Source organism: Chiloscyllium plagiosum, unplaced genomic scaffold, assembly GCF_037043375.1.
Source record: "Chiloscyllium plagiosum isolate Xiang-an unplaced genomic scaffold, Cpla_swu_hap1 HiC_scaffold_28, whole genome shotgun sequence".
Taxonomy (NCBI): Eukaryota; Metazoa; Chordata; class Chondrichthyes; order Orectolobiformes; family Hemiscylliidae; genus Chiloscyllium; species Chiloscyllium plagiosum.
In genome coordinates, this window is record NW_028270166.1 from 6,002,543 (window position 1) to 6,024,120 (window position 21,578).

Sequence of the window (21,578 nt, forward strand, 5' to 3'; positions counted from 1 at the left end):
GCTGTAAATACTGACACTCCCCATGATCTCCCTGTAAATACTAACACACTCCCTAGGGACCTCCTGCAAATACGGACACACTCCCCAGGGACCCCCTATAAATACTGACACACTCCCCAGTGACTCACTGTAAATACTGACACACTCTCTAGGGACCTCCTGTAAATAGAAACACTCCCCAGGGACCCCCTATAAATACTGACACACTCCCCAGTGACTCCCTGTAAATACTGACACACTCCCCAGGGACCCCCTGTAAATACTGACACACTCCCCAGGGACCACCTGTAAATACTGTCACACTCCACAGGGCCCCCCTGTAAATACTGACACACTCCCCAGGGACCCCCTGTAAATACTGACACACTCCCCAGGGACCACCTGTAAATACTGACAGAATCTCCCCAGGGACACCCTGTTAATACTGACACACTCCCCAGGGTCCCCTGTGAATATTAACACAATCCACCCAGGGATACCCTGTAAATATTAACACATTCCCCAGGGACCCCCTCTAAATACTGACACACTCCCCAGGGTCTCCCTGTAAATACTGACATGCGCGCCAGGGACCCCCTGGAAATACTGACACACTCCTCAGGGACTCCCTGTAAATACTGACACAATCCCCTAAGGGACACCCTGTAAATACTGACACACTCCCCCCACAGACCCCCTCTAAATACTGACACAATCCCCAGGGTCTCCCTGTAAATACTGACACACTCCCCAGGTCTCCCTGTAAATGCTAACACACTTCCCATGGTCTCCCTGTAAATACTGACACATTCCCCGGGGACTCACTGTAAATACTGACACACTCCCCAGGGTCTCCCTCTAAATACTGACACACTCCACAGGGCACCCTTGTAAATACTGACACAATCTCCCCAGGGACCCCCCTGTAAATACTGACACTCCCCTGGGGCCCCCTGTAAATACTGTCACACTCCACAGGGACCCCCTCTAAATACTGACACACTCCCCAGGGACTCACTGTAAATACTGACACAACCCCCCAGGGACACCCTGTAAATACTAAAACATTCCCCAGTGTCCCCCTCTAAATACTGACACACTCCCCGGGGACTCACTGTAAACACTGTCACACTCCACAGGGACCCCCTGTAAATACTGACACACTCCACAGGGACCCCCTCTAAAATACTGACACACGCCCCAGGGACTCACTGTAAATACTGTCACAACCCCCTAGGGACACCCTGTAAATACTAAAACATTCCCCAGTGACCCCCTCTAAATACTGACACACTCCCCAGGGTCTCCCTCTAAATACTGTCACACTCCACAGGGACCCCCTGTAAATACTGACACACTTCCCAGGGTCTCCCTCTAAATACTGACACACTCCCCGGGTTCTCCCTGTAAATACTGACACACTTCCCAGGGTCTCCCTGTAAATACTGACACACTCCCCGTGACTCCTTGTAAATACTGACACACTCCCCAGGGACTCTGTAAATACTGATATGCTCCCCAGTGACCCCCTGGAAATACTGACACACTTCCCAGGGTCTCCCTGTAAATACTGACACACTCCCCGTGACTCCTTGTAAATACTGACACACTCCCCAGAGACTCTCTGTAAATACTGACATGCTCGCCAAGGGACCTCCTTTTAAATACTGACACACTCCTCAAGGACTCCCTATAAATATTGACACACTCCCCAGGGCCGCCCTGTAAATACTGACACATTCCCCACGGACCACCTCTAAATACTGACACACTTCCCAGGGTCTCGCTGTAAATACTGACACTCCCCACGATCTCCCTGTAAATACTAACACACTCCCTAGGAACCTCCTGCAAATACGGACACACTCCCCAGGGACACCTTATAAATACTGACACACTCCCCAGTGACTCACTGTAAATACTGACACACTCTCTAGGGACCTCCTGTAAATAGACACACTCCCCAGGGACCCCCTATAAATACTGACACTCCCCAGGGTCTTCCTGTAAATACTGACACTCCCCAGGGACCCCCTGTAAATACTGACACACTCCCCATGACTCCCTGTAAATACTGACAGACTCCCCTGGGTCTCCCTGTAAACACTGCACACACCCCACGGTCCCCCTGTAAATACTGAAACACTCCTCCCAGGGACCCCCCTGTAAATACTGACACAAATCGAGGACCCCCTGTAAATACTGACACACTCCCCTGTGTCTCCCTGTAAATACTGACACTCTCCCCAGGGCCACCCTCTAAATACTGACACAATCCCCAGGGTCTAGCACTTGAGGCATTGTGCCACCAGAGCCCTTTTACTTAAAAAAAAATTGACATGGTCACCATTATTGAAAACTAATTTCCAAATCCAGATTTATTAATTGATTGTAAATTCCACTAGTTCCCGAGGTGGAATTTGAACCCTGGGCTGCTGGAGTACTAGCCCAGTGATGAAAACCACTATGTCAGCAGCCCTCAATTAGGAATAGAGAAACATGAATAGGCCATTCAGCCTCTTGAGCCTGTTCCACAGCACGGTGGCTCAGCGGTTAGCACTGATGCCTCACAGCACCAGGAACTTGGGTTCAATTTCAGCCTTGGGCCAGTCTTTATGGAGGTTACACGTCTTCCCCGTGTCTGTGTGGGTTTCCTCCTACAGTCGAAAGGTGTACAAGTTAAGTGAATTGGCTATGCTAAATTGCCCGTAGTGTTCAGGGGTGTGTAGGTTAGGTGCATTAGTCAGGGGTAAAATGTAAGATAGTAGAGGAATGGGTCTGGGTGGATTACTCTTCGGAGGGTCAGTGAGGGCTTGTTGGGCCAAATGGCCTGTTTCCACACTGTAGGGATTCTATGATAAATCATAGTTGTGTTGAGGGGTTGGGCTCATAGTTGAGCTGTGGCCTTACACCAAATATCTGCCTTTTGCCCATATCCTTTAAAAGCTTTGCTTAACATAACCTTCTCTCAGATTTAAAAATTAACAAATAATCTAACATCTACTACCATTTGTAGAAGACTGTTCCAAGCATTCAGACAGATTGGCTCTCATTCACCAAATGGTGAAAGAGCAGCATAGAAACTCAGTGGTCAGCATTGCTGTCTCTCAGCATCAGGGACCCTGGTATCATCCCACTCTTGGTTGACTGTGTGAATTTTGCACATTTCCTCCCACAGTCCAAAGATGTGCAGGTTAAGTAGGTTGACCTTGCTAAATTGCCCATAGTATCCAAGGATGTTCAGGCTAGGTCAATTAGCCATGGGAAATGCAGCGTGTATAGGATAGATAGGCAGGTGGGTCAGGCTGGGATGCTCTTTGGAGGGTCGGTGTGGATCAGATGAGCTGAATGGCCTTCTTCCACAGTGTAGGGATTCTATTAAAAAAAAACCTCTCCTGAGTGGTTTGGCCCTTATTTTTGGACTATGCCTGCGACTTCTAAATTCCCCAACTAGCAGATATAGTTAATCTTTATTGACCCTGTCTTTTCCTGTTAATACCTTGAAGATTTCGATCAGATCCTTCCTTAACCTTCTAAACTCTGGAGAAATCAGGCCAAGTTTGTCTAATCTCTTCTCAAAAATTAAGCCTTGAAGTCCAGATATTATTCTTGCAAACTGATGTCGTACTCCCTCCTTCTTGATGAGATAGAAGCTAGAAATCTCTCTATTGCCTTTTACACAGATTAAACCAATTTCTTAATGATGCAAAATGAACACAAGTAGCTTCCAATATACATAAGTCAGTTTTAATAATATCACACTTCGGGACACAGTTCTTCTGAAGGGCTTCTTTAAGGAGCCAAAGATCAAATCCTCTGTCAAAGTTCTCACAGGGCACTCACACGTACCACTGGAACCCGTATTTTGCTCTGAGGTATTCTTCCTCTGGTCGTAAGTTAAACAGTTCCTCCACTGTCGGTGTGGTCCAGCGATCAGAGTTGTAAACACTCTCACCAACCTGCAACACAATATACATCCAAACCGTCACTTACATCAAAATGAAACTGCCCATAACCCAGCATCATTTCAATCATGTTGCAAGGATTCACTAGATTGATGGGGATGGGAGGGGCGGTCAGGTGGAATAAACTCTGCTTATATCCCTTCAAGTTTCAAAGATTGAGAGCTCACCCAGCTGAGATGTTTAAAATGTTCATAGGATACAATAGGAGAAAACAGTTTTCGCTGATGGGGAAGATTAAGAACAATGAGGCAAAATCCCAAGATAAAACTGTTCAAAGGCAAAAAAAAATCAGGTTGTTTGTTGGCAGTTTTCAGGTTGTTTGTTGGCAAAAGAAAACTGCAGCTACAATCTAACCGAATGACGTATGGGCCAGAGGGGCTGAATTTTATTCCTTTTATTATGATACCCATGTTTGAAGTGATAGGAGCACCAAACAAAAGTACAAAAACCACCAACCTGCCACAAGAACCTCCTGCAGCCCTAACTGTAGAAGAATGCCCTGCCTCAATGTAAATTACTTACTGACATTACTTATGTTGTCAATCCATTTTCTTTTGAACGTGTTGAGACTTACAAGTTTTGAGTGACAATCAAGACAAAGAGAGAGGATGTTTTCACAGCATCAACGTGGGTTAGTTTCAAACGCAAATTCCTACCCAACACAAAAATCAGGAGCGTGACACTCTCCACTGGCAGCTGCAGTCACGCAAGCAGCTTAACATCCAGGACAAATATAGCCCTCTTGATTGGTACCCCCTGCCACCCAACTTAAAACTTCAACTGCCTCAGCACTGACACAGTAACAGCATTGCATATCATCTCTAAGATGCACTGCAGCAACTCGTTAAAGTTTCTTTGACAACACCTTCCAAACCACAGGATCTACCGCCTAGAATTAGGGCAGCAGATGCATAGGAAGACAACCACCTGCAAGTCCCCCTCCAAACCACACAACATCCTGACTTGGAAATATATCGCTGTTCCAGCAATGTTGAAGGAACAAAGTCTGGTCACTCGTGCTCACATCCCATGGATATTTTTAAAAATGCAGCACTATTATTGCGTTGTTACAAAATAAAGGCATGCCTTATTTACCTTCCAGCCTGGAACATCCTTCATAATTTCAGCCTCTTCCTCAAGATTCTCCCTTAATAGACGCAGAGTCCTTAGAAAAAAAAAGTGACAGAGAATAAGAGAAATGAAAGCAAAAATAGAGGCCAAAAAAAAATTCAAACAATTTAATTTTTGTTTTACCTAGGCAAAGGTTTATGGTCAAATTAGATGTTTATTCAACAATATGCATTTAACAAGTAATAACTGAGGAACAAATATCCTACTTTCCTCAAATCTGCCCATTGTGTCTTCAGGAATCAGAAATGAAATTAGCTTCCTAACCCCCAATCATATTCTATAATGTCCTGTTTCGGATTCATTAGAACAACATTAGGAGTACGACTTTGTGTTGAAGTTTAGGTGGAGTATTCCCTTTAGGGTTAGATTTTATGGAAACTATCGAGGCTCTATCTTTATCTGTAGAACTAATGCTGATGTATTCTTTAAATTCACCCGACAGCTTTTTGAACGCCTTTTCCATTCAATCTCTTGAATCTTTTATTTATAGCACAAAGAAAAGTTTTTGAATAGGAAATTGTATCATATAGTTAACTACTACCACACAAACTAATTCCACTATTCCGTTCTCTATTCTATGTCACTCCCACCCCATAGTATGCCATTATCCCCATTAACTTCACCCCTTCCCTCACAGAACCAAACTCTTTGAAGCCAGGATAATTGGGTTCTTGGCTTGTGTTACTTTACTTTGTTACAATACAACATGAACACCTCCACTTTGGCCACTGATAGCTACACGTGCATCACAAGCTCCAGTATTTACAGGTCTCTGCGAGTACCAGAATTACCCACTAAACAAACCTCCCAATCCAGGCAAAGGGGAAAGGAGAGAGAGTAACAATACAGAATCCACTTAGTAGTGCATTCATCTGAGGGGTGAGAGGTCACTCTTCAGTATGAAGCACAAGGACCATTTGATTCTTGAGGTGGAGCACAGTGAAATTCGAGAAATTCACAGCCCAGGTGGCGGCCATTTGGCCCATTATATTGGTGCCAGCAATGTGCTACATCAAATCAAAACAGTGATTCCACTGATCTGCACTCTCCCCACTGTCCATCTCTTTGTTTCAAATATTCATCCACATTTCCCTTCATGAAGGTGCGTTGATCTCTGCTGCAATGACTTTCTCTGGGAAAGCAACCCCAAGTTCCCAGCAGGAATGGAACTTATTATAACTGATCTGCTCACAAAGGGATAGTGAAAGCCAGGACGTTTGCTGATTATCAGATCTTGCAGGAGGCAGAGCTTGGAGCAACAAAATTACTGTGTACTTAACATGGCCCCACACTTCCTCATTCAATATCTTTCGAGAATCCTGCTGCTGGAAACAAGTAAAGTGCCAGAGAAAATATATTTTCGAACTTGTAGCATTTACTTAGAACACAGATCATAAGATGCAGGAGCAGAATTAGGCCATTTGGCCTGTCAATACTGCCCCATCATTCAATCATGGCTAATAATGTTTTTCAACTCCATTCTCCTGACCTCCCCCTCCTGAAACCTCTGATCTCCTTACCAATCTAGAACCTTTCTATCTCTGCCTTAAACACATCCAATGACTTGGCCACCACAGATCTCTGCAGAAATGAGTTCAACAGATTAACCACCCTCTAGCTGAAGAAATTCCTCCTCAGCTCAGTTCTAAAGGGTCAGCTGTGCCCTCGGGTCCTAGTCTCTCCTACCACTGGAAACATCTTCACCATGTCCACTCTATCCAGGCCTCTCAGTATTGAGAGTTTCAATGAAATACCCTTCATCCTTCTAAACTCTATCAATTACAGACCCAGTGTCCTCAACCTCTTCTCGTGAGAAGTCCTTCATCCCCAGGGTCATTCTGGTAAACTCCTCTGAACCCCTCCTTGGCCAATACATCTTTTATTAGATATGGACCCAAAACTGCACACAATATTCCAAATGCTAACCAGAGCTGAAAAATGTGTTCCTGTTCCCTGGATGCTGCCTGACCTGCTGCGCTTTTCCAGCAACACATTTTTCAGCTCTGATCTCCAGCATCTGCAGCCCTCACTTTCTCCTAAATGCTAACCAGAGCCTTATACAGTCTTAGCAGTACATCTCTGCTCTTGTATTCTAGTGATGAAATAAAAGCCAATATTGCATTTGCCTTCCTCACTGTCAACTGAACCTGCATGTTAACTTTAAGAGAATTCTGAACTAGGATTCCTAAAAGCACCTTTGTGATTCAGATTTCTGAAGCCTTTCCCCATTTAGAAAATAGTCTACATCTCTATTCTTTCTACCAAAGCGCATAACTTCACTCTTTCCTTCATTCTATTCCATCTGCCACTTCTTTACCGACTCTTCTAGCCTGTCCAAGTCTTTCTGTAGCCTCCCCACTTGCTAAACACTACCCATCCCTTCACCTATTTTTGTCTCATATACAAACTTAGCAGCAATGCGCTCAGTTCCTTCATCCAGATTGTTAATGTGTAACGTAAATAGTTGTGGTCCCAAAACAGACCCGTGCAGAATTCTACGAGTCACCAGCTACCATACTGAAAAAAAACCCTTTATCTCCACTCTCTGCTTTTTGCCAGTCAGCCAATGCTCCATCCATGCCCCTAATAGCATTTCTTATTTTATTTATCAGCCTCCTGTGTGGCACTTTTTCAAAGGCCTTCTGGAAATCCAAAAAGATCTCATCCACTGGTTCTTCGTCTAACTTACTCATTACCTCCTCAAAAGAATTTTAACAGATTTGTCAGGCATGACCTACCCTTGACGAAGCTGTGCTGACTCAGGCTCTAACTTACCTACACTACCTAGTATTCCGCAATCTCATCCTTAATAACAGACTCTGAAATCTTACCAACAACCAAGGTCAGGCTAACCAGCCTTTAGTTTCCGGTCTTCTGCCTCTCTTCCTTCTTAAACAGGGTATTACATAAGCCATTTCCCACTCCTGGGGACACTCCCTGACTTGTGGTTTCAGGATAATACTGCCTCCAAAAATCACCTCAGCTATCTTCTTCAGAGCTCTGGGGTGTAGTCCATCTGGTCCAGGTGATTTACCCACCTTCAGAATTTTTAGCTTTCCCAGCACCTTCTTAGAGATGGGCACTGTGTTTACCTCTGCCCCTGACTCTCGAAGTTCTCGTACACTGGTGTCTTCCACTATGAAGACTGATGCAAAATACCTATTCAGTTCCTCCGCTATTTCATTGCTCTCCATGACTACCTCTATGCTGGTTTTTAAATCCTCTTGCTTGCCACCAATCTTCACCACATAGCATGCATTTCATTTTTATGCTGTCCCTGACCTCCCTTGTCAGCCATAATTATCTCATCCTCCCCTTTTGTATGTTTCTTTGTCCTTGGAATGAATTTATGCTGTGCCTCCTGAATTATCCCCAGAAACTCCTGCCATTGCTGCTCCTGTCTTCCCTACTAGACTCCCCTTCCAATCAACCCCAGCCAGCTCCTTCTTCATGTCTTTGTAGTTACCTTTACTCAACTGTAATACCATTATAGCTGATTACAGCTTTTCCCTCTCAAATTGCAGGGCGAATTTTATCATATTATGGACATTGCCCTCTAAGACTTCCTTCAACTTCAGCTCCCGAATCAAGTTTGCCTCATTACACAGCACCAAAACCAGAAGTTCCTGTTCCCTATGGAGTCTACCACAAGCTGCTCCAAAAACTCTCACAGACATTTCATAAATTCCTTTTCTTGACATGCACTACCAAACTGATTTTCCCAGTCCATCTGCATATTGGAGCCTCCCATGATTATTGTAATAGTGCCTTTCTTACATATCTTTTCTATTTCCCAATTTATTTTCTTCCCAACATCCTGACCACTACTGGGAAGCTTTTACACAACTCCCATCAGGATCATTTTTTCCCTTTGCAGTCCCTCAACTTTATCTGCAGATCCACGCCTTCCGACTCTAAATCATTTCTTGCTATTGATTTATTTTCATCTCTTTCAAACAAGAGAACACTAGTCCTTCCACCCACCTACTTGTCCTTTGAATAGGATGTGTATCCTTGGATATTTAGTTCTTAGCACCGATCCTCTTGCAGCCACGTCTGTGATACCCACAACACTGAAACTGGCAAATACAATCTGTGCTACAAACTCATTTCCCTTGCTTTGTATACTGCATGCATTTAAATACAACACCCCCAGTCCTGTGTTGACTGCCCCCCTTCTCATAGTTGCCCCCTTACCTGCTGTGCCTGGAGTTAGATTCCTGACCCTTTCTATACTCTGTCCTATTACTTATTCTGGAAACTTTAATAACTTCAACTGAATCCTCCCCCACTTTAACTTCTTCCATAAAACTGAACCCATACCTTCTCTATTTAGTCTAAAGCCCTATTCGCAGCCAGACTTATGCGATCCCTAAGGATTCTGGTCCCAGCATGATTCAAGTGGACCATGTCCCATCAAAACAGCTCATTCCTTCCTCAGTACTGTTGCCAATGTCCCTTGAATTTGAATCTGCTACTTCTATGCCAAATGTTTGAGCTATGCATTTACCTCTTTAATCTTGTTGACCCTGTGCTAATTCGCTCGTAGCTCAGGTAGTCACCCTGAGATTACGACCTTTGTGGTTCTACTTTTTAAATTTAGCCCCTTACTGCTCATATTGCTGCAGCAGAGCCTCTTCCTACTAATATTGTTGGCATCTGCATGGACTGCTACAACTGGATCCTTCCCCTCCCACTCCTAGTTCCTCTGCAGATGTAATATCCTGAACCTGGGCATCAGACAGGCAACACAGCCTTCAGAACTCTCAATCCTGCCCACAGAGAACAGTGTTTATTCCCCTGACTATATTATCCCTGATTAGATTTCTCTTCCTGCTCTTGAATGGGTCCCTGTAACACGGTGCTATGGTCAGTTTGCTCATTCTCCCTACAACTCCCATTCATCCACAAAGGGAACAAGAATCTCAAACCTGTTAGTACTATCTCCTGGATGCCTCTACTTGCCTCGCTGGCAGTCACACCCTCCTACTATTGACAACTGACCGAATTTGAGGTAGTTAATCCAAGGAGTGTGACTGTCTGCGGAAACAGCGCCCAGGTAGCTCTCTCCCTCCCTGGTGTTCAAAGCTCAGACTCCAGCTCTTTAACTCTGAGCCAGATCCTCAAGTAATTGACATTTGCTGCAGATGTGGTCACTATGAACCACAATGGGACCCACCAGCTCCCACATTATACAGTTATAACACCGCCATTTGATTTTTAAAACTTTCATTCTGCTCTTTTAGTTTGTAATCTTTAAATATTTCCCCTGTTTACTTTCAATCAGAAAGTAACCTATAAAATGGCGTGTCGAATTACTTGCTATCACCAACCTATGAATTTATGGTTTACTCGTGATGTTACTTTTGTGCTGGGCCCCTTATCCTGGGCTTCAATTTATCCTGTTAAAATAATCTTACAAACTATGAGCCAAAGAAAAAAAAGCAAGCAAAAAGCACCTCTCTGCCATTGCATTGAATTCCCACGTTGCCTCCAAATTCCCTGAACTACGCACTCACTCAGGCTGTTTCCCACTCTGAATGGGATCTCTTCTTCCTGACCATGTGAAGCTTCCTGATTGTAGCACTACTCTGTGTCACACAAGCTGCTGCTTCATAGCATAACACCATAGTTAACAAAGCATGACCTTTATAAGCATACACGTTTTATATCAGACCTCCAGAATGACATGCTTGGTGGTATAAGTTGCAGTTACAACCAGTAAGCTAAGATCTCCAAACCAACCATTAGACTCTGACTGACTCAAGCCTGCCTTTATTTAACACGAGTTAGACTTTCTGGTTCTAAAAAGGGTCCCACACACTTTCCAACTCATCTCTGACTTGCCTTCTATCCTGTTCAGCATACAGTAGAGGTAGCAATGCGATACGGGCTTCCAGATCTTCGATTTGCAGGCGTCTGGGGGAAAAAAAAATACAAAACAGGAAACCTGTAACCAAAGATTAAAATGGAAGAAAAGTTTGTAAAACCAGGAATTAAAACTGATTCTTGGAAGCAGAAAATTATATCTATTACCATGAGATGAAACATAAAATTAGGTCTTAAGGTACAAAAACCACATAGGAATAACATGGCAAGAGTAGGAAGAAAGAATTTGCATTTCCATAGCGTCTTTCACATCAGGATATCCCAAAATGTTCTTTGTCACATAGCTATAGACATACTTGAAGTGCAATCTTTATTGTAATTAGGAAAAGCAGTAGCCAACCTGTACACAATAAGATCCCACATACAGCAAGGTAATTACGCACAGTGTATGATTTAGAAATGTTTGTTGCGGGATAAATATTGGCCAAGACAGTATAGAGAACTGCTCCACCCTTCTTTAAAATAAAGCTGATCAATCTTTCACAAAAAGATTAATGCCTCATCAACCTTTGAGTTCCTAATTGACATCCTGTGGAAACTTCCAATTTGAATTTTATGAAGTCAAAACTCACATGACACCAGGTCAAGTCCAACAGGTTTATTTGACGTCACGACTAAGGAGCAGGGTTCCAAATAAACCTGTTGGACTTGACCTGGTGTCATGTGACATCTGACTTTGTCCACCCCAGTCCAACAGCAGCACCTCCACATCGTGATTCTGATGGACATGGTACCCTGCTACAGAATGGATATTAATGCAATGGAAGAAGTTGGAGCAGATAGTCACTATAAATCAAAGTTTACACTTATAAAGTTTTTTGTAAGTTAGGCTTTTTCATCCCACTAGAACCTATGAGATCTTCAAATCTACAAAGGCATTCGACCAGCTGAATAATCCCAGACAATTTCCCTGGTCAGAGAGACAGAAACATGGCCACAAGCAATAGGATAATCCCCAAATTAGCTCAGGGAAGTTAGAATGTGAAATTCTCTAGCACAAGCTACTTTTGAACTACAGCCATTAACTTTTTTTTAAAAAGATAAATAAATTGGTTTAAAAAGATCAAAATTAAAGGATTTGGGGTAATGAACAGAATTTCTCCATGGAGAAATCACATGGAAAATTCTCTTATTTCCCAAGTTGAAGTCGATCCTTTGACCTCCAAAGGGCTGTGAATGATTAGAAAGCTGTGGAATCTTTGACAATAGTCAATTTCATTAAAACTACAGCAGAGGCAGACAGTCTGTGCACACCACACTTTCCAGAAGAGGGCACCAGAGAGAATCCCTTACTTTGCATAACATCCTTCAGTCCATCACCCTGTGTCTGTGCTTTGAAAAAGATTGCCAATTATTCCCAGCTCCTGCTGAAAAACCAAACCAAACCAAAGAATATTTCCCCTTCAAGTCCTGGTGGGTTTTCAACTACTCCCTAGCAGAGCAATCTCTAGCTGACTACAATAGCTGCCTTGGCCATGATCAGCAAACACAGAATTTAAAAGAATGTGGTGGTGGAGGGTTGTTTTTCAGACTGGAGGCCTGTGACCAGTGCAGTGCCACAAGGATCGGTGCTGGGTCCTCTACTTTTCACCATTTATAGAAATGACTTGGATGTGAACATAGAAGGTATAGTTAGTAAGTTTGCAGATGACATCAAAATTGGAGGTGTAGTGGACTGCGCAGAAGGTTACCTCTGATTACAACGGGACCTTGATCAGATGGGCCAATGGGCTGAGAAGTAGCAGATGGAGTTTCATTTAGATAAATGTGAGGTGTTGCATTTTGGGAAAGCAAATCTTAGCAGGACTTAGACACTTAATGGTAAGGTCCTACGGAGTGTTGCTAAGCAAACAGACCTTGGAGTGCAGGTTCATATCTCCCTGAAAGTAGAGTCACAGGTAGATAGGATAGTGAAGGAGGTGTTTGGTATGGGTTCCATTATTGGTCAGAGCATTGAGTATAGGAGTTGGGAGGTCATGTTGCTGCTGTACAGGACATTGGAATATTGTGTGTAATTCTGGTGTCCTTCCTATTGGAAGGATGTGATGAAACTTGAAAGGGTTCAGAAAAATTTAAAAGGATGTTGCCAGGGTTGGAGGATTTGAGCTATAGGAAGAGACTGAACAGGCTGTGACTGTGTTCCCTGGAGCGTTGCAGGCTGACAGGTGACCTTATTGAGGTTTATAAAATCATGAGGTGCATGTATAGCATAAATAGACAAAGTCTTTTCACTGGGGCCAGGGAGTCCAGAACTAGAGGGCATAGGTTTAGGGTGAGAGGAGAAAGATATAAAAGAGACCTAAGCGGCAACGTTTTCACACAGAGGGTGGTGCGTATATGGAATGAGCTGCCAGAGGGAGTGGTGGAGGCTGGTACAATTCCAATAGTTAAAAAGCATCTGGATGGGTATACGAATAGGTAGGTTTTAGAGGGATATGCAAACGGGACTAGATTAGGTTGGGATATCTGGTCAGCATGGATGAGTTGGACCGAAGGGTCTGTTTCCATGCTGTACATCCCTATGACACTAACAGAAATTGAACCTGAGACTGTCCTCAAAGAGAAGGGAAAGACAGTTTGTAGAATGTTCCTCCAAAGCAAGGGGTTAGGAAAATAAAAAGCTGAGACAAGTTTTAACTTTAAAAAATTAAGACATAACTGCTTTAATTAAGCCAGAATTAAACACTTTTAGAGCAACTTACCTTCTCTCCCTGTTCCACTTGAACAGCCTCCAGTATCCAAAGATTAAAACCCCAATTCCAATCCCAAACATGCTATAACCTAAAACACATAATAATACACTGCTAGTGACTACAGTGAAGAAACAGGAAGTATTATTTAGCAGCATCAGAGGAGAGAGTAATAGCATTAACATCTCAGGTCAGTATCCTTTGATTAGACTTGGCAGGAGTTGGAAGGTAACAGAGGCAGAAATAGTTAGGAAGGGAAAACAAGAAAGGTCAGTGACAGGCTGGACTGTAGGAGAGATTAAAATTACAAAAGTGAAAGTTACAAGGCCAAAGGAGATAACAATAGCAGAATCATAGAATTGTGTGGAAACAGGTCATTCAGCCCATCGGATCCACACTGACTCTCTAAAGGGCATCCCACAAAGAGACCCACCCTCCACCCTGTAATCCTGCATTTTCTGTAGTCAATAGCCGAACGGCCTGCTTCTACACTACACGGATTCTGTGATCTCTGAGCAGCGAGGGACTTGAACCCAAGCCTTCTAGCTCAGAGATAAGTCACTACCAATGTGCTACAAGAGTTCCCATTCCTTGATATAGTGTACTAGGTTCAAACATCTTCAGCTGTTTCAAAAACATTCCCTCCATCACAAGGTCAGAAGTGAAGATGTTCACATCTGATGGTGCAGTATTCAGCACCATTTGCCACTCTTCAGGTACTGAAACAAGTTCATGTTAATTGTAACAAGATCTGGATAATATGTAGGCTTGGGCTAACAAGTGGCAAATAACATTTTCACCATACAAATGCTGTGCAATGACCATTTCAAACAAGAGAAAATCTAACCAAACACCTTTTGCTGCTCAATGATATTCCCACTACTGAATCTCTCACTATCAATTTGTTGAGGTTACAATTCACCATGGAAATACTGTGGCTACAAGAACAGCTCAGAAGCTAAGAATCTGGCAGAAAATAACTCACTTCCTGTTCCCTAAAGCCCACCCACCATCTACAAGGAGTAAGTCTGGAGCGTGATGGAATTCTCCCCATTTGCCTCAATGGGTGTAGCTCCACTAACACAAGATGCTTGACACCATCCAGGACAAAGCAGCAACTTGACTGGCACCACATCTAAATATGGGGCTCAGTGAGGTCTGCAGATGCTGGAGATCAGAGTTGAGAGTATGTTGCTGGAAAAGCACAGCAGGTCAGACAACATCCAAGAAGCATGAAAGCAGACATTCCTGATGAAGGGCTCCAGCCCGAAATGTCGATTTTCCTGCTCCTTGGATGCTACCTGACCTGCTGTGCTTTTCCAGCAACACACTCTCAACCCCACATCTACAAATATTCCCTCCCTCCACCACCAAGGCTTAGCAGTAGTGATGGTGTGCACTATCTACAAGATGTACTGCAGAAATTCACCAAGGATCCTTACAGATCACCTTCCAGACCCACAACGACTACCATCCAGAAGGCCATCGGCAGCAAATAAGTAGAAAGACAACCAGTTTCAAGTTGTCTTCCAATCCACCCACCATCCTGATGTGGAAATATATCACCATTCCTTCAGTGTTGTTGGCACAAAATCTTGGATTTCCTTCCCTAAAAAAGGTCATTGTGGGTGAACATAAAGCACAATCGACTGCAGCGGTTCAACAGGACAACTCATTCCACCTTCTCAAGGGGCAACTAGGGACTGGCAATAAATGCTGGCCTAACAGTGAAGCCCACATCCCTGAATGAAGGAAGTGAGACATTATCAGGCTTGTGTCAGTAAAATTAAAGTGACCGAGACTATTTTCTGTTTACACCGTGGTCCACTTGAGCAGTAAACATCACTGGCAAAGTTGGCAGTTATTGCCCGTCTCTTAGTTGTGATGAGGTGATGGTGAAGCAATTGAACAGCAATCCTGGTGAAGGGCTTCTGCCTGAAACGTCAACTCTCTTGTTCCTCGGATGCTGTCTGGCCTGCTATACTTTTCCAGCGCCACAGTTTTTGACTCTGAACAGCATGCAAGGCTACTTCAGATGACAGAGATGGAAATGTGTTGCTGGAAAAGCGCAGCAGGTCAGGCAGCATCTAGGGAAGAGGAGAATCGACGTTTCGGGCATTAGCCCTTCTTCAGCCCTAATGCCCTGAAGAAGGGCTAATGCCCGAAACGTCGATTCTCCTCTTCCCTAGATGCTGCCTGACCTGCTGCGCTTTTCCAGCAACACATTTCCATCTCTGATCTCCAGCATCTGCAGACCTCACTTTCTCCTACTTCAGATGACAGCTCAAGTCAGCCACGCTGATGAGAAACTGCAGTCCAAGAGGCTGAGGGGGAATATCAGCCACTGATTTTATTTTCTAATGAGACTATCAGTAAACCCTACAATGGCGTCACAAAAGCTTTTAATTGATTCCAACAGTTTCAAAGTGAACCCAATTTATCCAAAGGGAGTTGAAAACTAGATGGTATAATTTTAAAATGAGAGGAGATTGATTTAAAGGGGACCTGCAGGGCAACTTTTTCACACAGCTTGTATATGGAATGGACTGCCAGGGGAAATGGTAGATGTAGGTACTAGAACAATACAGCACAGAACAGGCCCTTTGGCCCACGATAAATGTTGTACTCTTAATATCTCTTAAATGTTGTACTGTTACAACATTTAAGAGATATTTGGATAGGTACATGATTAGGAAAGATATAGGCCAACTGCAGGCAAATAGGACAAATTTAGTTTGGGAAACTTGGTTGCCATAGACGAATTGGATCTAAGGGTCTGTTTCTGTGTTGATTTGAAATTACGTTCACTGGATCATTATTAATTCAGTTCTGAAACAAAAGGAAACTACTGTGGATTCTGGAAATTTGAAATAAAAACAAAGTGCTGGAGAACCTCAGGTCTGTCAGCATCTGTGGAGTATAAAAGTAAGGAAGTGTGGTTGCAACTGTACGAGGCAATTATGAAACCCATCTGGAGGAGTAGTGTAAACAGTTTTGGTCACCTTATTTGAGGAAGGATATAATTGCATTGGAGGCAGTTCAGAGAAAGTTCACAAGATTAATTCCAGTGATGAGGGGCTTGTCATCTGATAAGAGATTGTGTTTAGGCCGATACTTGTTAGAGTTTAGAAAGATATGAGGAGAGTTAATGGGAGGTACACAAGATACTAAAGGGGATTGATAAAATAGAGAGGATCTTTCCCCTTATGGAGTAATTTTGAGCGAGAGGTCAAACTTTTAGTGAGGGCTGACAGATTTAAAACAAATTAGAAGGAATTACTTGTCTCAAAAGGTCACAAACCTATGAAATTCACTACCCTAGAGGGCATTGGACATCAAGGCATGGAATCAATTTAAGGAAGAGACAGATATTTTTAATTAGTAATGGGTTAAAGGGTCATGGGAAGGAGCAGAAAAGCGAAGTTGAGGCAAAAATGAGCTCAGTTATGATCATATTAAATGGCAGAGCAGACTCAAGGAATTGTTTACTCCTAGTTCTTATGAGAGACAGAGAGGAACAGAATTAAAGTTCTGAATCCAATAGGATCCCACAGAGCTCAGGCAGAAATTCCTTGGGCTTCATGCTTTGTGGAAGAGTGGAGAGAGAGCAGAGGAGAGGACAGCTGCACCGAGTTAGGCACAGGAGAGGTTGCGCAATGGAAGGTGGGAATGGTCTCGAGATGGAGAGCTAAAGAGCAGGACAGACCACTTCAAAATGGCAGAGTTGATAAAGCATGTGGTTAGAAAATGCATAGCAGGTCAGGCAGCATCCAAGGAGCAAGAGAGTCGACATTTCAGGCAGGACACCTTTTCAAAATAGCAGCAATGACATGGGGAACTACATAAAAACTAGTCTCACAGCATTCAATGAGATTACAGTGAGTTTAAATTTAAAAAATTTAAATGATGCAAATTCAAACTAGGACTTACTGTAATATTTCAGGTCACTTCACTTTATTGAAAAAAGTCACATAGGGAAACATTAGGTCAAAACTTTGGCCAAAGATGCAGGTTTTAAGCCTTAAAGGAGAAAAGCAGGGTAGGGAGGCAGCGAATTTGAGTGAATGCTTTGCAGAGCTAAGGGCATGGGCAACTGAAGGCACAGCCACCAATGATGCTACAATGAAAATTGGGATTGTTCAAGAGGCCAGAATTAGAGCAACATAAATACAAAGAATGCTGGACAAACTTGACAGGTCTTGCAGGCTCTGTGGAGAGACAAGTTAAAAATCGCACAACACCAGGTTATATTCCAACTAGTTTATTTGGAAGTACAAGCTTTTGAAGTGTTGCTGCTTCATTAGGTAGCTAGTGGAGTAGGATTATAGGACCCAGAATTTATAGCAAAAAATCATAGTGTCAAACACTTAACAAACCTAGATAGCTGTTAAGTCTTTCATCTTTTAGAACGAGTTGCAGATTTTGATTCATTAACATTTACATATTAAATGGATCGAAATCTGCAACCCATTCTAAAAGATGAAAGACTTAACAACTATCTAGGTTTGTTCAATATATCATATCAGTGTATGACACTATGATCTTTTGCTATAAATTCTGTGTCCTATGACCTTACTCCACTAGCTACCTGATGAAGCAGCAACGCTCCGAAAGCTTGTACTACCAAATAAACATGTTGGTGTGCAATTTTAAACTTTGTCCACCCCAGTCCAAAACTGGCACCTTCACATCTGTGGAGAAAGTAGAGTTAACACTTCGAGTTTGGTAAGACTCTTCTTCAGAATGCGTTTCACCAGCATTCTCAGTGTTTGTTTCAGATCACCAGCATCAGCAGTATTTTGCTTTTATTAGAGGAATACATGTCTTGGAAGGATGAGAGCCTGAAGCAGATTACAGAGAAAGGGAGGGGCAAGGTGATTTGACAAAATAATGAATATTTTAAAATGAAAATATTTTTTGCTCAATTCAAATATAGGTTAACAAGTATTATTGATGGACAAACAGGACTAGTGAGAGTTAAGACAGAGTCATTGAGATATACAGCACAGAAACAGATCCTTCGATCCTACTCATCCATGCCGACCTGATATCCTCACCGGGCATTTGCCAGGATTTGGCCTATATCCCTCTAAACCCTTCCTATTCATATACCTGTCCAGATACCTTTTAAATGTTGGAATTGTACCAGCTTCCTCTGGCAGTTCTTTCCATACACGCACCACCCTCTGCGTGTAAATGTTGCCCGCTAGGTTCTTTTTAAATTTTTCCCCTCTCACCTAAACCTGTGTCCTCTACTGTGAAAAGACCTTGTGTATTTACCCTATCCATGCCACTCATGATTTTATAAACCTCTATAAGGTCATCCCTCAGCCTCTGACACTCCAGGGAAAACAGCCCCAGTCTATTCAGCCTCTCCCTGTAGGTCAAATCCTCCAACCCCGGCAACATCTTTGTAAATCTTTTCTGAACCCTTTCAAGTTTCACAACATCCTTCCAAAAGGAGGGAGACCAGAATTCCATGCAATATTCCAAAAGTGGCCTAACCAATGTTATGTACAGGTGTAACATGACCTCCAAACTCCAATACTCAATTGTCTGTCCAATAACGGAAAGCATACCAAACACCTTCTTCACTATCCTATCTACCTGTGACTCCACTTTCAAGGAGATATGAACCTGCACTCCAAGGTCTCTTTGTTCAGCAACACTCCCTACGACCTCACCATTAAATATATAAGCACTGCTCTGATTTGCCCTTCCCAAAGTGCAGCACCTCACATTTATCTAAATTAAACTCCATCTGCCACTCCTCAGTCTTCAGATTTTAAATTGATGGTTTAGAAAATGGGAGACCAGCAGGAGGGTATTAGAATATCCAAATTGAGAAAGTAACAAAGTCATGCAAAAGCAAATGAGCTGAGACAGGGACAAAGCTGGGAATTATTGCAAACATCGACTTAGCTAATGACATGAATATGAAGTGAAAAACTCATTTCAGAGTCAAATATATCACGGAGGCTACGAACAGATGGACTTCATCTCAGATTGTCCCCAGGTAGAGCGATGGAGTCGGTAGTTCATGAACTGAGTTTGAAGCAGGATATGAAAAGTGGTTTTGATATTCCAAATAACTAACTGCAGAAATTTTCTGCTCAACCAGCACTGGATATCTAACAACTTAACAACTGGTACTGGAAAGAAAGAGCTGGGTATCGTCAGGCTAATATGAAAACTAGCACTGTACTTTCAATTGATGTCACCAAGAGCTAACAATGTGAAATGGAGAGAACCAATGACTGATCTTTGGGAAGACATCAAAAGCAAAAGGTGAAGAAACAGGAAGATGGCTCCATGGCAGCTATGATTAGACAGCTAGAAATAAAACCAGATGAGAGCAATAGAATGGAGAGGGAGAGGAGGAGGATTGCATGGTCAACTGTGTCAAATGCTACAGACAGGTTGAGCAGGAATGTCCACAGTCACCTAAAATGTTATTTCTGGTACTGTAGTAGGGTCAGAAAAGGGCAGGGCAGGGCGGGGGCGGGGGGGGTGGAATAGACATCCTAGAAAGATGAATGTAGATTTATGAGATAACAGAACACCCAAGGAACTTAGAGAAGAAGGGAAGATTAAAACATCAGGTGGCATGTTTAGATTTCTGAGGCAAGACAAACCAAAATCTAAAGATGTGCAGGTTAGGTGAATTAGCCATGCTAAATTGCCCATAGTGTTCAGGGATGTGTAGGAGACAGTGGGCTCTGCAGATGCTGGAGATCAGAGTTGACTGTGTTGCTAGAAAAGCACAGCAGGTCAGGCAGCATCTCAGGAGCAGGAAAATCGATGTTTTGGGCCAGATGTGTAGGTTAGGTGTATTAGTTAGGGACAAATGTAGAGTAGGAGAAAGTGAGGACTGCAGATAAATGGGTCTGGCTGAGTTACTCTTCAGAGGTTCAGTGTGGACTTGTTGGGCCTAATGGCTTGTTCCCACACTGTAGGGATTCGTTGATGATCAAAACCAAGAGACAGAGAGGATATAGTGCTGTCAAGGATTATTTGTCAAGATTAATCAGGAACAAACCGAAGTGGGGGCTCACAGACAAGACAAGCACAAAGAGAAGATAGGAGAGAAAGTGTGCATTCAGGACTTTGGAGAGGGAGAGAAGAATATCATGGAATTGTTATGGTGCAGGAGGAGGCCATTCAGCCCAGTGAATACACTAGCTCTCAAAATGAGTTATGACTTAGTACCATTCTCCTGCCTCTCTGCATAAGCACACGTTATTTCTATTAAGACCACAAGACACAGGAGCATATGTAGGCCATTCGACCCATCACATCTGCTCCAAGACTCAATGGCTGATCTGATAACCCTCAACTCCACTTTCCTGCAATCGCCTTAGAATCCATTATTTCTCTTTTCAGTAATATTATCAAACCTGTGGTAGAGCCTCCCTACTCTTATACTCCAGCTCCCAGGCAATCTCCTGAATGCTTTGGATAATCTGCTCCGTACCTTCAGTGACCTCAAGGTTTCTCTATAACCTCACCTGGGATTGTGACCAAGTCAGACTGACATGAAGAGGCTCTCCCTCCGTCCTACCTGACAGTCCTCTCCGGGGGAGGTTTCTCTTGTAATCCACAGGCCCATAGCCCCCCGGAGGCGGTAAGTCCTGCTTCACCTTCAGGGTCGCCATCTTCCTGGAACACCTTCCGGCCTGTGACCGGAAATCCCGCCCACCCAGCTCCGATTGGCTCTCGCCCCCAACCAGTTGTCAATCACCCTCCAACCAACACGCAAGAGGTGGAGTTTATTCCTGCTTTTAATTTCATCCAGTTATTCACAAACCCTCTGCGATTGATTGCATTTCACTTAATGCGGCATTTGTTGGTCTCTCCAGAGAACTTGCAACAAATTCAGACAAATGCAAATGCCAACTTCTAATAAAGTTAAAATAAAACAAGA

General features: G+C 43.2%; 1 protein-coding gene across 1 annotated transcript; it reads right to left on the reverse strand.

The window, feature by feature from the left end:
* Positions 1-3,704: 3,704 nt before the first annotated feature.
* On the reverse strand, positions 3,705-21,325 carry ndufa13 (NADH:ubiquinone oxidoreductase subunit A13). The gene is made up of 5 exons (XM_043721471.2): positions 21,216-21,325; positions 13,667-13,745; positions 10,923-10,994; positions 5,040-5,109; positions 3,705-3,938 (listed from the first exon to the last, which is right to left on the reverse strand). Exons 1-5 carry the CDS (start codon positions 21,307-21,309, stop codon positions 3,819-3,821), a joined length of 435 nt encoding a protein of 144 aa, XP_043577406.1. The 5' UTR covers positions 21,310-21,325; the 3' UTR covers positions 3,705-3,818.
* Between the last annotated feature and the right edge of the window lie 253 nt (positions 21,326-21,578).

Coding starts and splice junctions, on each gene's coding strand:
- ndufa13 (XM_043721471.2), bottom strand. CDS start 21,309: ATGGCGACCCTGAAGGTGAAGCAGGACTTACCGCCTCCGGGGGGCTAT. Junction 10,995..13,666: donor AAGTGGAACAGGGAGAGAAG/GTAAGTTGCTCT, acceptor TTTTTCCCCCAG/ACGCCTGCAAATCGAAGATC. Junction 5,110..10,922: donor TATGCTGAACAGGATAGAAG/GCAAGTCAGAGA, acceptor TTTTTTTCTAAG/GACTCTGCGTCTATTAAGGG.